This window comes from Poecilia reticulata, chromosome 3 (genome assembly GCF_904066995.2).
Source record: "Poecilia reticulata chromosome 3, P_reticulata-male-v2, whole genome shotgun sequence".
NCBI lineage: Eukaryota > Metazoa > Chordata > Actinopteri > Cyprinodontiformes > Poeciliidae > Poecilia > Poecilia reticulata.
In genome coordinates, this window is record NC_088832.1 from 14,597,630 (window position 1) to 14,617,277 (window position 19,648).

A 19,648-nucleotide genomic window follows, 5' to 3' on the forward strand; every position below is an offset into this window, starting at 1 on the left:
AAGCATGAAACATTGCCCATATCGAAAAAAAGGTGTAGAGTAACTCTAATCTCTGTCAGTAAACATTTATTTTTGCAAAGACGCCCTAACACAGGGGTGGGTCAATGGTTCAAACAAATAGTCTATTTAAAATTAGTCACGTAGTCTGAGATGCCTTCATGCCTCTTGCTCGCTTTTCCTGCAATGGCCTCAATTGCTTCAGCAGAGATAGAGGGTAACAGGATCAGGCTGGACTGCATCCTGCACGTATCAAGCTCTGGAGAAAATAAGGGGGCTCTGATGTCGACAACATCAAACATACCCATCATGAATTATAATCTAAATCTCATTTTAAATGCTGGATTTTGGTTGTTTTGCTGTTGATGTTGTAAAGTCAGTGACAGGCTAAGTTTGATAAAACAGTAGAAGTTTTATTTAGCATGGTGACAAAGCAGAATTCCACCGTTGTGTCTCTGTGAGAGGATTTTTAGTATTAGCAGGGTGTGAAAAGAAAGATGAAGTGAGCAGATATTCCTATAAGGCCACATACAGGCCTCAGCTGTTGGGTATTTGTCTTGACAAAGGCGGAGGTATTTAGTGCCCACCAGCTTAGACACCCTGCATCCCTTTAATCCAGCTCTTCAACACTCCTCTCGCTCCAGAGACACACATCCACCAGAACCACCAGGAACGGCAGGACAGAAAGCGACCCGGGAAACCTTGGAGGATTTGGAATCATCAACGTATCAGATTTAACCGGTTACATTTATAGAGGCTGACTCGAACTTACTCTTTCCAATTTAATAAACTAACTGGTGAGTTTCCAAAATATGGAAGAAATTGGGCAGAGCGTTGGTGTTCAGGTTACTGAAGTGGCATACATAGAGCCAAAAAAAAGGGGTAATATGGGCGTGATATTTAATTTGACCTCCTAAAAGTGTTGAGCTGCTAAACTATGACCTTTAACAGTTTAGTCAAATGATAAAAAAACTCAAAAATAACTTCAGGAATAAGACTTGATCTCAAAATGATTCATACATTTGTTAAAGTTGTGTTTTAACACGTCATTGTCTATATCTGCTTGTCCTTGAAGGATATATTCTTCAGCAGTCATGGGGCAAGAGGCTGGGTGCAATCTGGACATGCCGCCAGTCCTACACAGAACAAACAACCGTACACACACACCCACACACGCACACACACACACACACACCACACACACCACACCACACACACATACACATCTAGGGATAATGAACCTCAGACATAGCCTAACAGTGATGTTTTTGGACATTACACACAAAAACATACAAAGTTGTAGAATTTATTTGAGAAAGTAGTTATTTACATATTTTACCCTTTGATTTTCAAATGAAATAAAGTAGCTTGACCTGTGCTGAGAGCATTGTAAACAGTTAGATGTCCGTCTTTTTTTTGGCAAGCCTGTAAACACACAAATAATTGCTGTTGATGCCATTCAATATGATTTTTGAGACCCAGATTCATAGCAAATATTCAGTGTCCTGCGTGTTCTTAATCTCATGCGGCCTCTGTTTGGTCCTTGCTGTCCTTCCTCCAGGCTCGGTACAGTTTTATACTCAGACTGGGCAGGTTGTACAGCTCCTCGAGGTGGAAACGCTGCTGAAAGCGGTCCACAAAGCTGTTCTCCGGGTCCAGCCGGAAACGCATGGCCCACAGTATCTGAGTGCCGTCCTGACAGAGGTAGTCGAAGGTCTCCATGAGCTCAGTCAGGTAAGGGTGCGCGTACACCACGTCAGCTGCCAGGATGTAGTCAAAACGATGTGTGGCACGAGGGAAACGCTCAGCCACGTTCTGACCCCAGATGAGCTCCATGACCTGGAGAGAGTCATCAAACCTATTGAACAACTGATAGCCAAAAATGCTTTTTTTTTTGTTGCTTTAAAGCTTCATTTTATTTGCACTAAAATATCAGAGTGATTTGATAGATTCCAAAATAGACATTGAGTTTCATTTTACATTTGTTTTTATTTTCTCAAGTTGTAAATTAAACTTGCACTGGGTAATATAACTGTGTTATAACTGGGTTAAAAACAAAACGTACCAGTGGGATGTATTTGCATCTGCCCTTGGTGTTGCGTGTCACATTGTACTGGAGGTTCCCCAGAACATCTGGCAGATCTGTGGATGTTACTTTAGCACCTTAGAGACAGTGAAAAGTGTCAGAGAAAAGCAATTACAAGGTAAACTGAAAGCATGATCACATCCATGCAAATCACCAGATTTTTATTGGAGTACCTAACAGACTGGTAACAATGGTGACAAGCCCAGTTCCGGCTCCCAGTTCAATCACATTCTTATGGGCTAGGTTGTATTTGTCTTGGTTGGTCTCCAGGAAATGGCACAGCACCATGGCCTGTTGGCGGAGAATACACTTCTGGTTAATGGGAGGGGTCATCAGTAAGAATAAGTCTGTGTGTTTAAACCTCAAACAATTTGTTTGGTGACATTCGGTGTGATCCTGACTGTGGAAGTGAGAAAACATGGTCAGATCGAACAGAAAGACTGCTCTTGTCACTGTTTCAAAGACTTCCTGACTTTAACTTTTTAACATCTATGGAAGGTGTGGAAGTACAAAACTTTTGCTCTTTAAGAAAAATATTAAAGCAAGATAAAGTTTTTCAGATAAAATAAAAATGAAGTCCTGGATATTTTTTTAAATATATTTTGGACACATTAGTCTAAAATGCAGTTATTTGGAGATCAGAACACATTTTCTTCAGAATACACATTTGTGTTGACATCCTTTATTTTACAAAAAAAGTATTTTTTTGGGGGGGCGACTTTTTTTTTTTCTTTTCTACACCAGCGGGCCCAGCAACCCAACCCAATGTGCTATCTCATTATAGCTAGTTTTACCTTTGGCTTCACTATGTTTTGGCCTTCTCTTGCATGTCAGATTTAGTTTGCAGCACTCCTGACGTTCTCATTAAGGCTGTTTGTTTCATTTTATAGTCTAATATGTGAACCCTTCTTTTAGATTAACTAAATATTTTTGTTTCTTTTCCTAATATTTTACTGTACTGAGGGTAAAATCGCACCGAGGGCCAGAGTACGGCTCCATAGAGGTCTGTGGACTCTTTGATCCGTATCTCCTGATCAGAGAAGACGTATCCCTCCCACGTCTCAGGACCGATGGCCGACGGGTGGAATTGCCGAGACATGATGGCTTTGGCCAGCTCTGCATCCTCAGTGACGTCCTCTTTGGCATCTGTAAAGAAAAGTATCAATTATTATAGTCAAGCCACGATGCCAAAAATGAACAAGAAAGAGAGGAATAGACATTTCAACATTTCAAGTGATGTATGTCAGATAAAAGAGGTGCAAAAGTACCACAAACTTTAATCAGGAAAACCACAGTGATGTGTTTTTTCTTGACTTTTTTCTTTAACGTTCGACTCTTTGCTCTGTGAATCACACAGAGGCTTGTCATCTCCCCTCTGAGCTGCGTTGGCTGCATGAGAGCATTGACATGTGAGCATCCAACCCACAACTTTGTGTTACGCAATGCTGGTTTAGATAAAAGGTCAGGAAAGCCCATTGTGACAATGCCAACCTTGTGGAGTGCTGAGACGGTTTTAAACCCTCTTTCTGTTTTCACTTCACGCAGACATGATTGCAGAAAATTCCAGCTTCAGCACAACTGCCTCTCCAGAAAAAAAACCGCTTATAGCTCATTTACAGCATATGAAGAGGGACTGGACAGAGAGTAAATAAATAAATGGTTCTGAGCACAAGTCCAAATTCTTACCTCCTTGTTTGGTGCTGGAGTCCTCCATGGCTTTGGGCTGCCGAGCGTCCATGTCTGAAGGAGGACAAGCACACCCTAAACAGGACACGTTACCATGCACGAGCCAACCACAGTACGTGTCTTGTGGTCAAAGGTGAAGCCCTTTCAGATGTGGGTCACTGTGGAGGCTGATCTCGAAGGAGCTGTTATTTCTAACCCTCTGTGGTTTTAGGTTACACACAAACGCAGTGTTTAAAACGTCCTTGTCCGACAATCCCATGCGGAGCCTCAGATCCTGCCCATATTTCAAGTTCCCTCCAGTCAAGCTTAAAGTCCTGTCTGAAGCAGAAAGCTGACTGACAGCAGCAGCTGCTGCTGCGCTGTTGTTGGACAGAAAAGATGGGTGGCGGCATGTTTTGATTATAAGGGACTGAATGAAAAAAAAAAAAAAAAAAAGATAATCTCCTTAATTTTTACATCAGGGATGGAGCTTTTGGTTATTTATTCTTTATTTAAAAATCTGTTTGTACAAGCATTTTGTTTTACATAAAGAGATGTGTATGACTGTTAATGTGTATGGATAATGAGGTTAAATGAGTATAATACATTAGACTTGAACTTTTGTTAGGATTGATATAGCAGAAAAAGAAATGACATCTGACACATACTTATGGAAAAATATATTTTTTTATGCAGACCAACATTCCTCTCACATCTCCAAAGTAGTAAAAAAATATTCCCAGTAGCTTCAGTGTTGGTAAAAAATAACCAAACATGATGCATATTACAGAAAACTCTCAGTTAATTTATTTTCAGAAATTTTCAGCTGGTTTCAAATTTAGTCCCACAAGTTTTGAGAACATTTATGCAAAAGTTGAGCATCTTAAAGCTTCTTTCCTCTTCCTCTTGGGCGTTTTCCTCCTCGGCCTCGTCTGTTGGCCTCAAACACAGATCGGGCTGTAACCATAGCAACGGCACTGCCTTCGTCGCTATCCTCACCGGAGCCGCTGCTGCTGCTCTTCCTGCTGGCCTTCTGAGGTAGTTTTTTAGTAGACTGGTCAGCAGCTGTTGCTGTGAAGGATTCCTGACCTGGACTACAGAAATCCCTGAGAGGTGTAGAAGGAGATTCAGAATTCGACTTCGGAGCTAAGAAACCTCCACCTGTCACAGGGGGCTCCTCTTCTTTCTGTCCTTCTGTGTTTTTTAGATTTCCTTTCCTGGATTTGGATGGAGAAGGCAGTTCTTCTTCACTGCTGTCACCTTCCCCTCCTTCCCTCTCCTTTCTCTTCATGCAGGTGACGGCTCGGCGGAGTCGCTGGCTGCGGATCGACTGCTTTTCCTGCTGCTCCAAGCGGAAGAATGAGTCTATTCGGAGCTGAGTCTGCAGTGAAAAAGAGAAACAGAAAAACGCAAGGGTAGATTTTCTTAATACATTCCTTAACTTCATCCCTTGCAATATACAAGATATATTTACACATTAAAAAGTTTGTTAAGTTGATCAAAAGCAAGTCTGGTGCGTTTTTCTTTAGTAAAACACATAAAATTGATTATTTTTCTATTTGGGTTCTTTGTCAGAGTCCAAGAGAACCAAAAAATTAAATTGCATCAATGTTGATTCCTAACTTCTGTGCAAATTGGTTTTTATTCCCATGCCACATATGCACATTTACAGTAAATTTACAACACATGAGAACCTATTGTTACCTAATGGAAAACAGTAATTTTATTGATTTTAAAGTAGTTGAGAACTGAATGGGAATGATTATTCCACAAAATGCTGCAGGAAAATATGCATTATGCACAAATACATTTCAAAAACTAAAGATGTCACAGTTAAATACTTATTTTAGATTATTTATTACCTTTAAAAACAGTTATTTATCATCACAGTAAATTTGTCATTTTTAGCCCTTTAAGCTTCTGGCCCTTTTTAATTCCCCTCCCAGCTATTTAACCTTCCAACCACTGGAATTACCTTCAGCTCCGTCTAGACGGCAAATAGGACAATCTGCTACTTAAGGAGTTGATTCTTAGCTTCTTATTATCAAAATGCTAGCCAACAACTTCCTATACAGGATCACAGTGAGGGAGTTGTAAACTTTGTTCAAACTTTAAACACAATTTAATCATTAGTTGTATAAGCCCTTGTTATAGTTTCAGAAAGCAGTGTTGGTCTAATGTCATATCAGCAGAAACAGCTACATCACTGATGATGAAGCATTCAAACATGGTGGTAACCAAGTCAAGGTGGGTAAAGTCTCTCAGTTACCTGCTGGTTGTTGAGCTGTTTGATCACAGGTTGGAGAGTCTCCTCCGTCTTTCTGCTGCTCCAGCCAAAACGACTGAGACAGAACGTGACGGAGAGGTCAAAGAAATGATCATGAAGAAAACAGAAATGCAAGGAGAAGTAGTAGTTGTATTTTAGTTTTACGGTCATATTAACAACTATGAATCATACAATGTTGATTACTTAAAACATTAATAAATAAACAAAAAGGGAAGTAGTTAAATAAGCAATTAAGATCATAAGTAACTTAAATGAGATTTGCTACATAAATACGCAATAACAAAAAAAAAAAAAACACTTTACAAGGTATTAGCTTATTAAAAAATGTTCTATTGTAACTTTACTGTAAAACGGCTGCAGAAACAAAAGGATATTCTTTGATCATGTCGAGTTGCGGGCGGCCCCAGCTGAAGGAGGCCTGGGACTGATCGACGGCAGGCTGGAGGTAAGCCTGAGCCACCGCAGGGTTGGGGAAGCCAGGCTGAAGTTTCAGTTCCCTCAGCTTCTTCTTCACCTTCGTATCTCTGGGATTATCGGTCAGACGCTTCTTCTCCTGAGCTTCACACCACCAATTACTACAGGGGCAAAAATGGAGAATATAATTGCTCTTTAGTGTAAATGTGTTCCTGCACTTTGTTAGGGCTAAACCCCCCCTCCCACCCAAAAAAACACAAACCTAAGCTGTATTAGTGGCTCCAGTCCCGGCGCTGGAAACTCGTTCAGTATCTCCATGCCAGTAACATATCCCACTCCTGCAACACCCTCTGTGTAGTCACTTCCAAGCAGATAAGCCAGATTGATCATCTTTGTTCTGTCCAGACCTGGCAAAGACAGGCACCATCGCACTTCATCAGGAGAAGGAACACTGATAGATTATCTATCTTTACCAAAAAATAGTTACATTCTCCAATGTGTTCATTAGCTCATGAATTTAATCTCTGCTATTCCACTATTCTTTCACTTTAGGCCAAAACACATCCCAGTTAGGTCAGCAGCCACTGACCTAATTGGCTCTGCAGGTCGCTGTACTGGTAGTGCTCAACATATTTGTTCTGGCTGAAGAAGTTCCTGTAAACATGTCGTCCTCCAAACAGCCACACGTCAGAGTCGTCTGTGATGGTCCCGTTTGTCTGGTCGGCGCGGTCCAACGCCGCGCACTGAGCCTCGGCCTCCATGGGAGCCACCAGGAACGGCACGCCGAACAACCGCAGCAGCTCCTGCGTTCCAAACACTCATCAATTTACAAAGCAAAACACGTAAAAACGTAAAACCACAGAGACTGGCAAATGCATCAGGGTTTATAGTTGCTCATCATAGAAACTGAGAGACAAACGTGCCATATTCTAAAATAAATGATTTTGTTAATTTTATTTTTGATAAAAACTATAATAAATACATGAAAGTAATTTATGATGTGGGTTAAGCACAATTAAGTTAAATGCAAAGTAGTTTAGTCATTGTCTTTTAAAATCCTATAGTTATTTTAGAATTTATTTATTTGTAAATCATCTGTGCTGCAGTATGGTAATAATAATAAACTGTTACTATGACTGATTAGACGCACCACAGCATCTAATTGATTAACCCCTTAGCCAATTAAACAACCAATAGGTCAGCACCTTTAGCCCCGCCCCTCTGACTTTGATGGGTGAGGCTGACCAATAAAAAATTAATGATAATGATAAAAATGAATATTTTATGTAGGTTTTCCCAGTTACATTTAAACATTAAGCTTAAAATGTGAATACAATTTAAATAACTACAGAAACATTTGATATGTATTTAATGTATACATTTCAACAGTTATTTAAATAAATATATACAACAGTTATTGCAGGACTTTTTTTATCTACTGTATTGCAACTCTTGTGGCCCTTGACGGTACTGCAGGATGACGCCACAATTTTAGCACATTTAGTTTCTACTTAACTGTTAATCTGATACCTTAATGTCGCTGTTGTTATTTATCATAACTCTCAGAGTGTGTGCTTTTATGATTACAGCAATGTGTTTCTCTAGGGAGCATCTCCATGTTTTTGTTGCCATGTGAGGAATCCCTTTGCTCTTAGCAGCTCATTATCAAAACAGCTGAAAGGATTAATGAAGATCCTTCACTCTGACAGGTATACACCAGTGCTGACTTTATAATACAGTTTTTACAAGCAAATTCTGATCACAAACACAGATATGAGCATGCTGCTGTGCAAACTGAACATACTGCAAATAAAAATAACAGCAACGAATGCAAGTCGAGCAGCGTGTTTTGGCAAATGCGGCACAGCGACATGTGCCCTGCCCCTCCCTCGCTGACCTCCTGCCCCTCCCTCGCTGACCTCCTGCCCCTCCCTCGCTGACCTCCTGCACCTGCTGTGAATCATCAGCTGTCAGGCCACCATCACAGAAAATTAATATACATACATGCAAGTCAGACTGCTTAAGGAAGGTTTGCTCCCCGTTAGACCGGGTCTGATTACACGGCTCGTTTCGTTCACCTGGCTCTCCAGGTACATCTGCCCTGTGACTGTGTTCGCCATCCGCTCCTGCTGCTGCTTCTGCTCCCTCAGGCTGCTCTGCTCCAGCTGCAGCGAGCTCTCCAGAGCCTCCAGCTCGTCCTGCAGCACAACAAACAAGTTACTCTACATGCACGATGACCTGCTGACCCATCTGAAATACGATCAAGTAGCTCAGACACCACCTAAAGATGTTGACGTTAAAGTTATGACAGCAAGGAAATATTTAGATAGAGCTGCTTTGCAGCTGCACAAAATCTTAGAGATCTAAACTTATTTTGAAGAGAACAAGCTTTTCAGCTTTAAGAGATTTCAAATGTCTGCTTTGCCACTTGTCAAAAGATAGTTTCACTAAAGTAGTAAATATACTCTCAGGGACTTCTAATAGGGAGAAACAAATGTTAGGGTGAATGATTTGTTTTGGAAATAAAACAGCATCAGCAACCGCTGCATTAGACTAGAAATGCTATTTTGGTTGTTGGAAATTTCCATTATTTAAAACCAAAGGTGTCTCAATAACTTGAAGGTGTTCATGTTAAACCTTTGTCATAATCATCATATAACTTGTGAATTTCATCAACCAATTGACACTGACAGTAGCATGAGGCTAGTTAAAATATTAGCAAAAATATTTTGACTAGCCTCGGTAAAAGAGAATATTAAATATTGTTTTAGCTCATGACAGCACGAGACAAAAAGCTTCTGCTTTGATGGAGAAATACTAACCATGTCAAGGTGTTCCCACTCGTTGTTTTCTGCTGTTGGTTTGGATTCCATGTCGTCCTTCGCCTCTTTTTCCTGAGCTTTTCTCTGCTCTCCCTCCTCCTCATCCTCCTTGTCTGAGCTCAGAGCTGGATGACCAGTGGCCTGAGTCAAACTTTCCTCGGACTCTTCTTCAGTTTTTGTCTCATCTTCCTGCACCTCTTCTAAAATCCTCTTTTCTCCTGCTGAATCATTTGCTTCCTCCTGCTTAAATTCTTCCTCGGACACCTCAATGAAGCTCTCTGTGAAACACAACCATTTTAAATTTGAATGATAAAAAACAAACAGTTGAGTCTATAAATTATTCTAGCTTTACCTTCTGAGTCGCTTTCCTGCTGGCTGTTCTCTGACTTGACGTCGTCTCCGTCGTTTTTTGCCGGGCCTGCGGTGAGTCTATCCTTGCTCTTGTCTAGGAGCCTCTGCTCCGTCTCAGTGCTGGCCCGTTTCGCACTTTCAAGTGATGGAGAGCTGATGGATAACTCCTGACTGGATTGAGAAGCGTGCAGCTTGTGCTCAGGTTCTCTCGGCTCCAGCTCTTTTTGTTTCTCCGCTTCCCTTACGCGCTCCACCTCTGACTCCATCGCAGTTGTGGGACTTTGTCGAAGTGCCGCAAAGCGAAAAGCTTTATTTCTCTCTCCAATAACTTCACCCAGCTCATCTTCAGAGCTGCTGCCCAGCAAACTGTCTTTGATGCGTGCGGCGCTTTGACTGAAGTCCGACTCTTCCTTAAGTGAAGGCTCCGTCTCCTCATCAGAGTTGCTGATCACCACTCGCCGCGCAGGGCGCTGGGGACTTGTCTGCAGTTTGGACGGTGAGACGCTTACTTCGTCCTCAGTTAATGCCTGCTGGATTGCGAGGAGTGTCCGTGGAGAGACTTTGCCGTCCTTGCTATCTGGATTCAGCTTCTCTTCATCTGAGCCGTCGCTCATAGCAGCCTGGATTGCCTTGAGTGTCCGAGGCGAAGGCGGCTGCAATGGTTTTGACACAGGTGGGTTGACGGCGTCTGAGCAGGTGGGTCGTACATCCTCCTCTTCATCGTCTTCAGCGATGGGTCGCCAGAGAGGCTCGGGTTTGTCAGCTTTCCTTTTCCTAGAACTTGTCCAGGGTGCAGCTGCAGGTTGGCTCTGTGAGGCTTGTTCATTTTTTTTGGAGCCTCAAGGTGAAGAAAGTAAAGAGTTGATTTTTACAGAAATTAAAAGACATCAAAGTAAAATAAGCCCTTTCTGCTTCACTCAACATAAGTGCAGTGTAGACAGATCTGTTGAATATTTTTTTCAATTAACCAATTAATAATTGGACAGCAAAAGGCACCAAATAGGAGAATTTTACAGAATTTGAAAAAGGTGAACTAGAACTTTAACACTTGAGGAGTTCTGGGTAGAAAATATTTACAAAGAAATGTTTTTTATATATAAAAGGCAAAATGTACATTTTTTTAATAGTTTTGGCTTAATTACTACTCAAACAGTGTTGTGTTTTTTTCAGCAAATTGAATATTTTATTTAGTATACGCCAATTAACAATTGATCAGTTACTAAATGAATTGACAATTATGTCAATAATCGATTCAACACAATTAACTGTTTCAGTTCTACGGGAAAGAACAACAGTTAACAGTGAGACCCAGATCCTTAGAAGAAATTTAAATGTGAGCTAATATAAAATTTTTTTAAGTTATGCTTCTAGTTAGAATCAGATATTGTGCATATGTATTATCAACATAACGCTACATCTGCCTCACCTTTTATAAGTATATAGTGCGAGTTGTCTTCTGAAACCAGCCGCCTTGACTCCACGCTGCGATTCTGCTCATCCTCATCCTGCTGACCGAGTTGTGGAGCGCTGCCAGCGCTGCGCTGGCTCATCTCCTTCTCAACTCCCTCCAGGCGCTGGTTTAGCCGGTTCCTCTGCAGCAGGCCGGCCAGTTGGTACTGCGAAAAGTCTCCGGAACGCTAGAAGAAAGAGAGAGAAGAAAGAAAAGGAGTGAGTAATGGAAAGAAGAGTGGTGAGTGGAGTGTGTTTGAGGCCTAAATGTACCTCGGGAGGTTTGTTAAACATGGTCCGACGTCTTTTGCAGAATTCTTTCATCTCTTTGAGTATCTCGTGTTTCATCTCAGGAGGCAGGCTGGTAAAATCCTCAGAGTTCATGTCCACCGAGTTCGGGTCCTCATACAGTTCTTCCTGAAACAAAATTAGGAATCTGGCTTTGAAGGCGAGTTGTCAAGGAAAAGAGTTTTACATTTATTTGGGAGGTGGCAAAACAGAAAGAAAAGGTAGCCAAAGTACCTTTTGGAACTGCTTCTCACAATAATGTTCAACAGTCAGACACTCACTTAAAAAGACCTAAAGAAATTAAACTAGAGAACTCTTTATTAAACCTATTGTAATGTAAAAATATTGTAATTTGGATCAAAATAATCTGTACGTAATGGCCGGACAGACTGAAATCAATTGGATTCATTTGAAAAAAAACCCAACAACTTATTTCTGTAGCAAAGTGCCTTGAAATTTAAATCTCAACATGTTTTATTTTTATTAATGCCTTTATTTTTACCTGGTATGTTTCAACCATTTCCTCGCTTGCTCGCTCCTCCTCATCCTCCTCTGAGCTGCAAGGAGAAAAGAAAAATTTATCTGTCATGACCACATATGACTATCTAAACCAAAGTATACACTTATGACAGTCCTGTTTTTGATTGAAAGCTAATTAGGATATTGTTTGAAATGACACTAATAATTATTTAACCATATTGAATCAATTTGTCCTTTTGTTTGTAAATCTAACAACACTATTCAGTAGTCAGTTCTTCTAAAGTAATAAGTTGCATGTTATTTACTTTCTCATACACTCAGTGCCTTGGTGTATCTATACTTAGGTTAAATTACATACCAGATGAGAAATGCTAATTAGGTGACTACTTAAGCAGCTGACTCCTCTAGATTTTATTTAAGGCTTTCAGAGTAAAGTGGTTACTCTTGAGATTACTTTTTTTCTAACACTACACAACAGTTTACACACTGTTTGTTGATCACATCAAACTGCAATAGATTACTCATAAAATAAGCAAATGTTCAGGGTGTAATAAATAACTAGACAGCAGTAACACTTCTTGACTCTGACCTGCTTCTTTCCTTTTCCTCTGTGGGTGGAAGGGCGGGTAGGACATACATGTCGTCCACTTCATTTCTTTTTACACTGGAGAGGCTTGGTAGAGGTTCCTTACTGTGGAATATTTCAGACAAAAATGTTAAGACTACAGTAAAGAACAAAGCAGATAGAGTATGTACAAAATGAAAACCTGTTGATTTTCAACACCTCCCCACCATTCTGCCTCCTCCTCCTACTGCTCACCTATGATCTCCAAGAGCAGCTTTGATGGCTTGTCTCTTCAGGAACGTCTTCAGAAGTTTCTCATTGGTCTGTTTGGACTGAGTGGTCAGTTCCTCTTTCCTCTGCCTCCTCAGAGCCTGCAAGAGAAGAGTGTTTGTAAACATAAAGTTCAGTGGCCGTATTTATTACACCCTTAGCAGTAATCGTCTGAGCTGGGCTCACCAGGGTCTGCTTCTTCAGCATAGGAGCATCTCCATCAAACACAAACACCGGTCTAATGCGAAAAAAGAGCAGCTTACAGATGCGGTTGAACAGAGTGAGGAGGTGGGCGTTCTGGACGCTGTTGCCTTCACGGTCCCTCACCCCCTTCACTGCCTGGTTCAGCCATATACTGATGTCTGAGGAGCGCTGGTTAAGGTTCTCTTTATGACGCAACATCAGTGGGAATCAATTAATGCGTTTCATAGATAAAGTAAAAAACATCTCAAAAACTAGGAAGAATAAACAGATCAAATTAAAGTTAGGATACCAACAGCAAGAATCTTTCCTTCCAGTGTCTCGGGGTTGATGGGTTTTCCTGTACTCTCCAGGAGTCTCCAGAGTCCATGCACTCCCATGATAACAACTCAAAGCACACACCCTATAAAAGTAAAGACTTTTACCAAGACGTCAGGCAATTTTAACAGTGGAATAAGACAAATGGAACCAAATTGTTTTTGTAGCACTTCTTAACTCCGTAATGCAACTCCGACAAGACACGAAGGTTCCGCTATTCAGCAACGAGGAGTATTTCGTCAGGTTATCTGACACTGCGCTGCCTTATTTAGTAAATAAAGCAATTTGTGATCGTCGTAAAACTGTACTTTCGTGTTGCAATTTTTAGTTTGGTGGTTTCATCGAGAGAAACTTCCGTTAATCCAGTTTTATTGAGTTAAAAAAAATATTGTTTTGACAGGAAGTTTTGCCTGGAAGTCCAAGCTCGGGGAAGAAAATTTTACGTGCGCTCACGAAAGGCCAACCGTGTCCGGGTGGCAAAACAAACAGCTGACAAAACTTAGAACCGAGGAGGAGGGGGTCAAATTCATTTTTACCTGGTATGTCAATGCATAATATTTCCATTTTAAGGCTTCGGATTTAAGTCGCAGTAAATATTTCTGATAAACTCTACTAGTAAAGAAGAGCTGACTGCTGTAGCTAGTGCTGATAAAGTTCTTACTTTTGCTAACACCTAGCTCAACAACTAGCTTCCTTTATCATGTAACCTTATCAGCGCCCAGCTGATAAAAGGTGAACTATGAGCAACATATTTCTTTTATAAACAAATAACTGCTGTCTTTCCTGTGAATTACAACAGAATCACCGGGTTTAGGTAAAGTTGCGTCTCCTCTGCCGCCATGGCTGCTGCAGCAGTTGTAAGAGGTACGTAGCATTTTCTTTCTTTTTCAAATAAAACGGCCTCATCCATACAGCTAATGTCAAGCATTTTAGCAAGGAGGCCAGATTTCTCCTGTGATTTTTAAAGCTAGACTGTGAACAGATTCCTAAAAACTGTGCTTTTGCACATGAATTAATGTTTACTCAACGAAGGCCCTTTGTGTTGCCTTGATTGGTGTAAAGTCCCATTCTTTGTCCTGTTGTGTGCCTAAGAATGACGTACGTTGCAAATTGGTGCAGTTTCAGTAAATTTAACTGAATATATCTGATTCACACAATATTGTTTGGAAATTACGTTGATGTTATAATAGGATTGCAACATGTATCTTAAAATTGATCGATGGATTTCTGTCTTGAGAAGAAAACAAGAACATGTAGTACAAAATAGTAGTAAAATAATAGTAATCAGAATACATTGAGAAGGTTTACAGACTATAACCCAGCTAATTCAGAAAAGGCATTAAGACAGTACAGGTTACACACTGCATTGGACAGATCTATAAACATAATAGATTTTTTGGCAGAAGTGTTTAAAAATAACTGCTCTCACTTTTTTATTTGTATGCTTCTAGGTTCTGCCACTGTCCCTGTTCGAGGACCCGGCGATGGCATGGAAACCGCAAAACCACCAGTCACACTGGAGGCCATCACTGACGCTCCGCCACCGTTTTTATCTGAAGTTCCTCTCCTTAAAGTAGCAAGCCCTAAGCACAGCCCAAAATCTCCACATGTCACACCCCCTGCTGCCCCACAGCCTCTCGGCGTGCTTCACCTCGGCAAAGTGAATAGAGAGGCGTGTACAGAAGTGGAAGCCGTGAGGATCATTGTGCCCAGAGCTGCCATCACCCGGAGAGGCCGGGCGGGACCCACTGAGGGGAAAGGCGAGGCAGGGCAGCAGACCGAGGAGCAGGGCTCTCCTCTGCTTGTGGAGGACTGGAGAGGACAGCTAGAGAAGCTGCAGAACTCTGAACGCCGGCTCCTGCAGGACAAAGAGGGCCTTTCGAATCAACTCCGTGTGCAGACAGAGGTAAGGCACGAGTGAAATGACAGACAGATTTCAGTGTAAAAAAAGATCTCCAGAAAATAATTATGCAACATGGTAGTCTTTAATGTTGATTTCTTTTATTTATTGTATCTTAAGAATGTCGGTCTTTATGTATAATTTGAGTATAAAACTACTTTACATTTATTGTCATCTTGTTTCTAAACTGTGTGGCAGGTAAACCGCGAACTGAAGAAGCTGTTGGTAGCCTCGGTAGGTGATGACCTCGAGTACCAGTTTGAGCGTCTTGCACGAGAGAAAAACCAGCTCATTCTGGAGAACGAGGCTTTAGGCCGAAGCCTTTCACACACCGCGGAGCAGCTGGAACGTATGAGCATCCAGTGTGACGTCTGGAGGAGCAAGTTCCTCGCCAGCAGGTGGGAAGTGCTCCACTCAATTTTGTCTTCATGTTAGTTGGTTGAAAAGTTTGTCTTCCCATCTTAGTTTCAAAGGCAGCATACAAAGATACATTCACAATCAAAAGGACAATTTCAATAAAAAAAACAAAACATGCTATATGAACACAACATATCATGTTGACATGTATTAAAATAATGTTACTTCAGAGTCATGGCAGAGGAACTGACAAACGCCAGAGCCGCTCTGCAGAGGCAGATCAGAGAGGCCCAAGGAGCGATTCAGGACCTGCTGCTGGAGCGGGAGGAGTTCTCCAGGGACATGGTGCTCAGTCACAGGTAACACTGCACTGATCAATAATTACTGACTCCTTCCAAATGTTCAATGCGCTCACATTCTGTTAATGTGAGCGCATTAACAGAATGCGCTCACATTCCTATTAGCTTGTCTTGTTTTATACAAGCTAGTGACTACTTTTCTGTAGGAATTGTTTTCTTTACCTGGTGAGGCTCCCCAAGGTTCAATGCATGGCGTTTTGTTCTTTCTCTTGTGCCATTGATTGAACTGGACAAAAATGTTCATGTGTTTTTGTAATAACTTTTTGTTTTTAATGTGTTGTTTACTAGACTAGTAAAACTGTCAGAGAAGCTTGTACAAGTGCTCATGGAGCCATTACGTTGACTTTGTGTCCTCTTTGCATTGCCAGGTCCCTGGAGCAGCTCCTGGTGTCTTTGCAGTGGGGCAGACAGCAGACTTATTATCCCAGTGCTCAGCCTCTCAGCATTGGAGAGCTGGCTGCAGCCAATCACAAGCTAGCAGATGCTATTAACTCTCATCTGTTGGGCAAAAACAACACTAGCAGCACTGTGTCGAAGGGCAGTAGTGCACCAGCCGAGCATATCTGCAGCACACCAGCAGAGAAGATGGCTGAGAAGGTATGAAGTTTATATAAAATGTTACCTGTTTTTCTTTGCCTAATATGTTTTTCTAGTTTTAGAATCCAACAACTGAATAATGTTTTTACCTTATTCTATTTTTTTTGCTCTAGGTGTTGAAGGTTTTGAATCCAATCTCTTGTTCAGAAAACAAGGCAGAACCTGCACTCAGTGACTCCACCTCCCCAAACTTTCTGAGCAGCAAGAAGAGCATCGGCAGGTTTCACCCTTACACTCGCTACGAGAACATAACCTTCAACTGCTGCGAACGCTGCACCGGGGACATCATAGTTCTATAGGTCATCCTCATTTGACACGGGGAGTACTAGGATTTTTTGTTGTTTTTTGTATTTAAAAAAATAAAGATGGCGGACAGCAGGTGGAGCTGTAGCAGAAACTATGACTGTTTATTTGCTGACATTTAAGTTTAACAGTTTTAAATGTGTGGCTTAACTTAAGCTCTTGGAAAACATCAAATAAGACAGACTAGTCTGGAATTAAGAAAGCATTTCAATTCCATCGTAGACTGATATGTAAATCATGTTTATCGCTAAATGTGAGGTCAGTCAGTCAGTGTTACACTGGACGAGTTTATTAGTTGTAACTGGAACATAATGCTGATGTGTATGTTGTTTTTATTTAACCAGTTCCTACTTTCATACTGCAGGGAGTGATTAGATGGGAACACAGATGACAGGAAGTCAGACATTAAAGAAATATAGGTGCCTCTTTTAATTCAGGAGGGCTTTTTTTCCATTTATGATGGTACTTTTTTTTTTTTTTACTTCAGGAATATATTTTGTTTTAGTTGCCGTAAAAGCATTAGAGAAAGTGAATTGATGGTACTGTGATCAGTGTTGTGCAGTTTTGTTTTAAAAAAAACCTGTTTGGATTTTACTGATGTCAGATTCTATTTTTATCTTTTTATTTTTTGCTTAGAATGCAGTATGAATTTACTTACATGGTGCAGTATTTAAGAACAAAACAGACAGGCTCTATAATATTAAGATGTATTTCATCTGTATAGCAAACTTTACAGTAATGGGTATAATTTTATTTACTGTAAAACTGTCAAAATATTATTTAAGCATCCTGTTTTCTGTCAGACTAAAATAAAGACCAAAGAAGTTTCTACCTTTTAAAGAAATCATATTCTTGTCAATTGTACAGGCAAAACAAAACTAATCTTTGTTTTCACCCTGCGTGAAAACAACGTGGATATTAGAACAGTTTCCGCACCACTTCTTACGTTGAAACTTTCTAACACACGTCCATGTTAACAGCAGTTATTTCCTTTCACTCATGCCACCACATTGTCTTGTCTCCTGTTTTCCTTGCTTCCATTTTTCTTTTGAACGATGTACGCACTTTAGTTGCAGCTGGAGAACTTTTTCTGGTGCCTTTTTGTCCAGTCATTCTGTCATGATTGGATTCGTAAACCGTCTGGTACTTAAATATTTGCCCAGAGTCTTTTGCCTCAGATCTCACAAACACATCACCACTCTTTCTCAGTGCATGTTTTTTCACAATTCTGGGTCTGTCATTTGAAACCTCCGTTTGTGTCTGCCATTGATAGAAGCCATCGTGTTTCCGCTTCGGCACAAACTGTAAAGCTTCTTCCCATTTCCCCGTGTCTTTGATTGTCAGAATGATGCGAATCATCTGGTCCAGAGTCAAATTTTTGGCTCCCAATTCCCAATGAAGAAACTCATCAAGTGGTAAGCGAGCTGTTGCTAGTTTCAGGCGCTTGGCGTTGGCCAGTGACAGTCCGGAGTGGATGGACCTGTCCACAAGGGCTCCGATGATGTAGACCTTGGAGTGATCAAAGCTGCGCAGGATGTTGGGGGAGTCTGCAGTGAGGTATACAAGCTGTTCCCTGGGGAACATATCGATATAATGTTGCTCAGTGCTGGTGATGAGCAGGCGGTCCCAGGTCTCTGCGCCGTATCGCTTCAGTAGCTCCTTCTTGTAGTGGCTGTCTGGCTGCAAGTTGCAAAAGTGAAGGTGAAAGGGCTCTGCTGCACGCCGGTTCCACCCTTCCACCTCCATCAGCTGAGACACTGTGTTCTCTATCTCCTTCCTGGACATGTTGGATTCATAGCTCAAGTCAAAAACAATTGGTTGACCAAACCGCATTGCCTGAGCGGTTCTCCAGCCCAACAGTTTGTCCAGGCTGCGGTTCCAGTACTGGAGAAACATTGTGTTTTTCAGTTTCTGTCCATCTTGATTGCCTTCTTCTTCAATGCTTTCCAACTCCTTTCTCTGCTTCATTAAAGCCTCTTTGTCAGCCTTCTTCTTTTGCTGCTTCTCCTTGCGGGCCTGTTTGTGAACCTCCTTGATAGCCAGGTACTTCAGGTACTTTTTACGGGCTGACTTGGTGGTCAGGGCTGCCAGCGTCTGTAAGTCGTCCTCGGTTATTTCCTGAGGTACACGTTTCCCAGCTTGACGCCACATGGAAACCAGTTCACGAGTTGCCTCCAATGAGGAGCTGTCCTTCACATCATCACCTGTACTTTCCAGTTCATCATCATCATCTTCTGTTGTTTCCATTCCACGAGAAGGTTTTTGCTCCTGGAATGCAGCTTGTGATCTCATTACAGACTTCCATTTGTCAAGATCTAACGCTTCTTTTTCCTCGGATATGTCATCTTTAATATCGAGGCCATCCTTCTTCACAGTGTTGCCTGTACAGAAGTGACTGACACGGATGGACTCTCTGTAAGGTCTGGTACCAAAAACTGGTTTGTTCGTGGATGTCAAAAATGTTCTTTTCAATAGTAAATTACAGCATCTGGTTGAAAAGTGTCGCAGCATTGTAAAAAAAAAAAAAACAGTTCACTCCCTCAGCAGGACCGTCAAAATTAGCTTTCTTTGCACGAGACACCCGAGCTAATAAATATCATTAGCGATATTATTTACTCCTAATTATCACAAAAAGCATCTACATTCTGTTATACCTCATGGAATGAGAAATCCTCGTCCGCACATGTGTTTTCAGACTTCCTACAAAGAATTTGGTGGAAGGTCACGTTGTTACACTGTGTCACGTCGTATTGTGCCGTACTGAAACGTGAGAAACGCAGCATAATAAAAGGAGAAAATAAAATCATATATTCAATAAAGAAAGGTGTTACCTTACGAAAAGAAACCCAATATATAAGTCTTATTGAAAACTAAAACTCATTTTAGTATAATGCTTAAAGATATTTTAATTATTTTTCATGTTTCTTGCGGTGAACTTA

The 19,648-nt window shown here is 41.2% G+C and overlaps 4 protein-coding genes across 5 annotated transcripts; 1 reads left to right on the forward strand and 3 right to left on the reverse strand.

The window, feature by feature from the left end:
• Nucleotides 1-1,289: 1,289 nt before the first annotated feature.
• On the reverse strand, nt 1,290-4,111 carry mettl21e (methyltransferase like 21e). Its single transcript, XM_008404374.2, has 5 exons — nt 3,770-4,111; nt 3,060-3,229; nt 2,257-2,374; nt 2,063-2,160; nt 1,290-1,836 (listed from the first exon to the last, which is right to left on the reverse strand). The coding sequence occupies exons 1-5, from the start codon at nt 3,819-3,821 to the stop codon at nt 1,519-1,521; spliced, it is 756 nt and encodes a 251-aa protein (XP_008402596.1). The 5' UTR covers nt 3,822-4,111; the 3' UTR covers nt 1,290-1,518.
• A 305-nt stretch (nt 4,112-4,416) lies between these two features.
• Nucleotides 4,417-13,402, reverse strand: ercc5 (excision repair cross-complementation group 5). Of its 2 annotated transcripts, XM_008404373.3 has the most exons (15): nt 13,168-13,402; nt 12,861-13,036; nt 12,660-12,775; nt 12,429-12,530; nt 11,862-11,916; nt 11,345-11,488; nt 11,049-11,259; nt 9,624-10,460; nt 9,272-9,549; nt 8,528-8,647; nt 7,039-7,252; nt 6,712-6,856; nt 6,410-6,610; nt 6,018-6,102; nt 4,417-5,129 (listed from the first exon to the last, which is right to left on the reverse strand). In XM_008404373.3, the coding sequence occupies exons 1-15, from the start codon at nt 13,253-13,255 to the stop codon at nt 4,632-4,634; spliced, it is 3,270 nt and encodes a 1,089-aa protein (XP_008402595.1). In that variant the 5' UTR covers nt 13,256-13,402; the 3' UTR covers nt 4,417-4,631. The 2 variants fall into 2 exon arrangements, with proteins under 2 accessions (XP_008402595.1, XP_081461253.1); XM_081605127.1 differs by lacking the exon at nt 13,168-13,402 and having other exon boundaries at nt 12,938-13,026.
• A 155-nt stretch (nt 13,403-13,557) lies between these two features.
• blzf1 (basic leucine zipper nuclear factor 1) lies at nt 13,558-16,803 on the forward strand. The gene is made up of 7 exons (XM_008404372.3): nt 13,558-13,732; nt 13,993-14,057; nt 14,645-15,099; nt 15,292-15,491; nt 15,681-15,809; nt 16,178-16,406; nt 16,520-16,803. The coding sequence occupies exons 2-7, from the start codon at nt 14,033-14,035 to the stop codon at nt 16,703-16,705; spliced, it is 1,224 nt and encodes a 407-aa protein (XP_008402594.1). The 5' UTR covers nt 13,558-13,732; nt 13,993-14,032; the 3' UTR covers nt 16,706-16,803.
• A 599-nt stretch (nt 16,804-17,402) lies between these two features.
• On the reverse strand, nt 17,403-19,458 carry trmt10c (tRNA methyltransferase 10C, mitochondrial RNase P subunit). Its single transcript, XM_008404371.3, has one exon. It carries the CDS (start codon nt 19,218-19,220, stop codon nt 17,703-17,705), a length of 1,518 nt encoding a protein of 505 aa, XP_008402593.1. The 5' UTR covers nt 19,221-19,458; the 3' UTR covers nt 17,403-17,702.
• Nucleotides 19,459-19,648: the final 190 nt, after the last annotated feature.